The 5000-nt window shown below is 37.8% G+C and overlaps 1 protein-coding gene across 1 annotated transcript in view; it reads left to right on the top strand.

Annotated features, from left to right (window-relative positions):
• The window catches only part of LOC139151473 (peptidase M20 domain-containing protein 2-like), a 37366-nt gene that overhangs the window by 31562 nt on the left and 804 nt on the right, over positions 1-5000 (top strand). The window contains exons 3-6 of the mRNA XM_070724296.1: positions 310-452; positions 1320-1474; positions 2411-2651; positions 3157-5000. The exon at positions 3157-5000 is cut by the window's right edge and continues 804 nt beyond it. Of these exons, the coding sequence (XP_070580397.1) occupies positions 310-452; positions 1320-1474; positions 2411-2651; positions 3157-3299 (682 nt within the window). The 3' untranslated portion in view covers positions 3300-5000. The remainder of the gene's footprint in view (positions 1-309; positions 453-1319; positions 1475-2410; positions 2652-3156) is intronic.

Genomic DNA, 5000 nt, shown 5'->3' with positions numbered 1-5000 from the left:
TATTGAGCACTCGACTCCAGCTGATCTTGAACTAAACAAGTATATATATATATGTATGTATATATATATATATATATTATATATATATATATATATATATATATATATATATATATATATATATATATATATATATATATATATACACACATATGTATGTGTGTGTGTTTGTGTGTACGTACGTACGGATCCATCCATCCATCCATCCATCCATACATACATACTCATCTCACCCTGTAAGTAACTTATCGGTTAAAATATGACTCGCAACAACACTTGCTACATGTACAGTTTCCCACTGTTCCACAGGCTGGACGTTACGTTCCACGGCAAAGCATCACACGCAGCCTATGCACCATGGGAAGGGGTCAACGCCCTGGATGCCGCCGTCATGTATTATCAGAACATGTCAGTGATGCGACAGCAGATGAAACCCACCTGGCGCATCCACGGTAACCAAAGTGTTTTTAATAATATACTAATCTGTTTTGCATGAGCTCACTGCCATAATTTACTTTAAAGATGAAAATCAGACGTACATGCAAGTGTTTTCGAACTTTCAACTCGGAGCGTTTGTTAGAAATATTGTAAGACAGAAATTAATTTCGTATCCAACCTTTGCGTCATTACAGGTTTTGTCGATACGTCATTCAGGTCGCCCTAAAAGTTTCATGTTGTGCTTATTTTGAACGCTATTGAAGGCGGAATCTAAAGGTGTTTTTTCTAAACTTTAACCGTTATATCCAGTGAAATCATGCTGTCTCAAGTAAACTTTATAACACAATACAACTTCTTAATCGACATCACATAACATATAGAGGAACTCTTCGTGACCGTACAAAACGGTGTAAAATGCCAAAATACTGCTTGAATTGTTATCACTTCTATCCTCGAGACAATATAAATTAGGAATTTCGAAGATCTAATTTATAATAGCTAAAGGCGTGCAATGAATTGCCGTGCTGACCAAGACGCTTTTGTACAAAACGAATAAGAAATACTTCTGACAAAAATCGAGTTTGTAGCATTGTGACATCGAGGGCGCTTGTTCAAGCCGGTACAAAATGTTGCAAGTGATTAAAGTAAAACAGAATAAAAAAATACACTAAAAGATAAATTGGGCTATAATTCTGTACCAAACATCGCATGAAAGTGATTGAAGAGCATTATCTTTTGAAGGAATTGTTCAATCACCATTATTTTACAGCTCGGTCAGTTAAGGTACGTGAACTTTGCAACAGCACCTTGTTCTCTAATTCCGATATACAGTTACCCTTCCGACATATCAGAGTTACAATAAAATGCAATTGTATTTTTAGGGGTAATATCGAATGGAGGAACCAAGCCTAACATCATACCTGAGAAGTCAGAGGTGACCTTTTATCTTAGAACTCCAACAGCCGTTGAATTGTGCGAGCTGAAGGAAAGAGCTATTGCATGCGCCGAGGGAGCTGCTAAGGCAACTGGATGCAAAGTAAGTGTATGGTGGTTGTTCTGTGACATTGTGTCGGCGTATAGGTGGTGCGTGCACAATGACAAAAAACGCCCTTTTTGCTTTTCACAAGCCCAGCAGAAATGCTCATTCTAACTGAACTCTCTTAGATAGAAAATGCAATATTTTTCACCGATTCTGATAATTTACTTGGCAAATTAAGCCAAAGAAAAATGTATTTCTTGTAATCAAACGTACACTCATATTTTTTGTTAAACTTGCAAAATCTTATGAAGCTTTTAAACACTTTTTGTGTTTAGTGATTCGTGCAAATGGCACATATAATGATATACCACTAGGACATTGTAGATCATGTGGTAAATAAGTATCTATTTCGTGCATAATGAACAATAAAATAGAAAATTTATAATAGAATATGCGCGGGGAAGTTCTCAATTTTCCTAACATTATTTGGGATTTCTTTCTCTGTCGGAACTAAAGGGGAAAGGGGGCTGTCTTGAAAGAAACCCACTCGCCATGATGTTGTAGTTGTGGTGGCATGATGTTGTTGTGAATTTCGCCGTTCGAAGAGAGGGCAATTGTAACGGTTTGTTCATATTGATTTTGTAGCTAGCGAGGGATTCAATGCTTTATTTGGCCACTCTATGTGAGGACCTTATATATTTAAGTTCTTGTTTCGCTGACACAATCTCTACTTAGCCTACCAGACATATGTAGTTTGTGTTTTCAGTTTACGAATGATACAATCTAGGTTCCTGCTACCCAGTATCTGACTAGCTGTTGCATACAGGTATGACGACCACATATCCTTGTGGTATAGAGATGGCCACACAGTCTTCTGTGAACTGTATGCTTATCACCTGCACACCGAACTCACCTCCACGAGGAAGTTCGTATTCGCATACTTGCAAATGTCACGATTTGAATTGATTTTTTGTTTTTGTTATTTCTTTGCAGATGGAACACAACTTTCCCCCTACTTATGCGAATGTTATCAGCAACAACACGTTGGTCAAACTTTACACCGAAAATGCTGTAAACTTGGGTGTAAATTTCTTGCCTGAAAACCAAGCTGATAATATGATCATGGGGTCGACAGATATGGGCAATGTCTCATACGTAGTGCCAAGTATTCATCCGTTTTACGGCTTGCAAACCGATTCTGTCAATCATTCGCATGGCTTCACAGCAGCATCTGGTATAGAACAAAGTCTTCTTTTCTGATGATAAGATTAAAGCCAAGGTCACTATCATATTTCTCCACCCGGAGTATGTAAACTACTCTAACCGAATATCATTCAACATGGCAGGGATGTTATTTTAAACGTTGAAACTCTGAATTTTTCTGTATATTTTTCTAGTATCAGTAATTTTAAAGACCGTGGCACATATATTAAACCGCGGTCGCTCCATAAAGACTGGCCGTGAACAAACAAGTGACAAAACATACTCTTTAGAATTATGTGAATTGCAATATTGATTTTCATAATCTCAATATTCTACAGGGCAGCGGTAAGAAAATATTGGCACACGTAGTTTCATGAGTCACCCAGTCGGCTTCTCTCTTATAGGATGAACTTTGATCGGCATGTTTCAGATTATGGTCTATAACGCCGAGCCGTAGCCAAATATCCCAAGTTTTTTTATATTTTAATTTTCAAACGTATCAACATTTTGATGTCGTTCGATTTTTATTTATCCAGGAGCACCTGAGGCCCAAGAACCAACCCTGGTCCATGCCAAGGCCATGGCAATGACAGTTCTAGATGTCTTCTTCCAAGGTGAAGACATCATGAAACAGATCAGAGAAGATTTTACTGAAAACATGAAAGAGAACGAAAGTTAATTTGAATATGTTACAAAACTCCAGGCGTCGACGAGTGTTCCGTACAATATCGCTACTTTCACCTTATGTAAAATAATTATCTTCGACTACGGCCTGAAATTTGAAGTGACATGAAGCTGAGTTTGATTATTTTGAAGATATTGCTGACATCTCGTTTGGTGACTCAGGGTGTTTTTGTATGATCGCCCAGGTTCACCAGCCCCTAACTGATTTAAATTGGAACTTATGATGTACAACCCTACGTGAGTGAACTTGATGAAACATAAAGAAAACTTACATGATTCAAAATTGTTGGTTTGTTCCTATTGGATGAAGGCACATAGCCAACACCGATGACAAGGTTTGCCTTTAATTGGAAATCTCGCATGGTCTTAGTCAATGCTATCAAGTAACATTGTGCAGTTTATATTCCTTGGGGAAATGTTCTACCCCGAAAAAATTACCTTTGTTGTTGTCCTCGACAATGCCAATTTACAGGTCAATGGAACGATTGCGAACTTACGTCTTCCCTGTTTCCCCTCTCAGTGGTTATATGCGGTTGATTTATCTATGTGGTCCGACACAATTCTATTCTGTAACGATTGGTGAGTTTTAGCACTTTGGTGGGACATGCCAGGTTACTTTAGCGCCGCTGATAAGTCAATGGCGCAGATGTGGTATTGAGAATCAGCTTCGAAACAAACCATGGGATATATAAAAGACTAAACGATTGCTGTGCAAGTCAGCTTATGAATATCGATAAATCTGACATTTATCAGGTGACTGCATACCTTTAACGAGTATTAGCGATGAGAGGCATCGGATTCAAAGCCACTGTCAGAAGTGTATGTGACGAGTACCGTTCGGACAGCAACACTTTCAAGAGAGCGTCGTTGCATTCCGATTCGGGGCAACATGATGTGACTTTTGACTGGATTGCAACAGAGAACATGGATTGGTTAGTCATGGTATTGATGATGCGTCGAGGCATCGTTTGAGCCGGACATATAAAGAGCATTTAGTTATTATGCCAGCATATCTGGTTAACAGGTTGGATTTTTTTAAAACCAATTGACCCTCACCTTTACTGCTTAAAAAAGCATGACCCGCCCAAATTTCCCCTGCACATTAAGCCATAATAACTAAATGCTCCGTAACCAGATATGAAGAGAAAGTGCTCACGAATTTCAGTATACAAATATGTCGTTAACTGAAATGAAAATACGAAATTTCTTTGACTGCTGTCACTGTATCACCACTTTTCATAGGAACTGTAATTGTAGGTCAAGTCCACCACGCTTTATATGCCATACTGTGAATGCTCATTGAATATGCAAAAATGCATAGTATGTTTCACTTCTTTCACATAACTTTACCATCGATACTCATAGCCCTTTCATCATACTTGGTCATGTCCCTCGAGTTATCATTAATTTTGAAAGTTCATTAAATATACAAATTGCCAATCAGCCGTCACAGCAACTTTCATCGGCCTTTTTCAAGTCCTTCAAAGTTATTTGTCTAATTTGGACTGAAATAAGTGCAAATTATCAAATACTTGACATGCAAATGTTAAATGTTTTTCATTAATACAATATCATTGTCTCGTCAGTATTCATACTTAGTTTCATAAGCTTTGGTAAAGTCCTTACAGTTTTGTGTCAGTAATTGGGAAAGTTCGTTAAATATGCAAATTAGTAACTAGCTGAAGTACAAATGCTA

Source organism: Ptychodera flava, chromosome 15 (assembly GCF_041260155.1).
Source record: "Ptychodera flava strain L36383 chromosome 15, AS_Pfla_20210202, whole genome shotgun sequence".
Lineage (NCBI taxonomy): Eukaryota > Metazoa > Hemichordata > Enteropneusta > Ptychoderidae > Ptychodera > Ptychodera flava.
The sequence above is the reverse complement of the archived record's forward strand: the minus strand, read 5'-3'. Positions and strand labels throughout refer to the sequence as shown.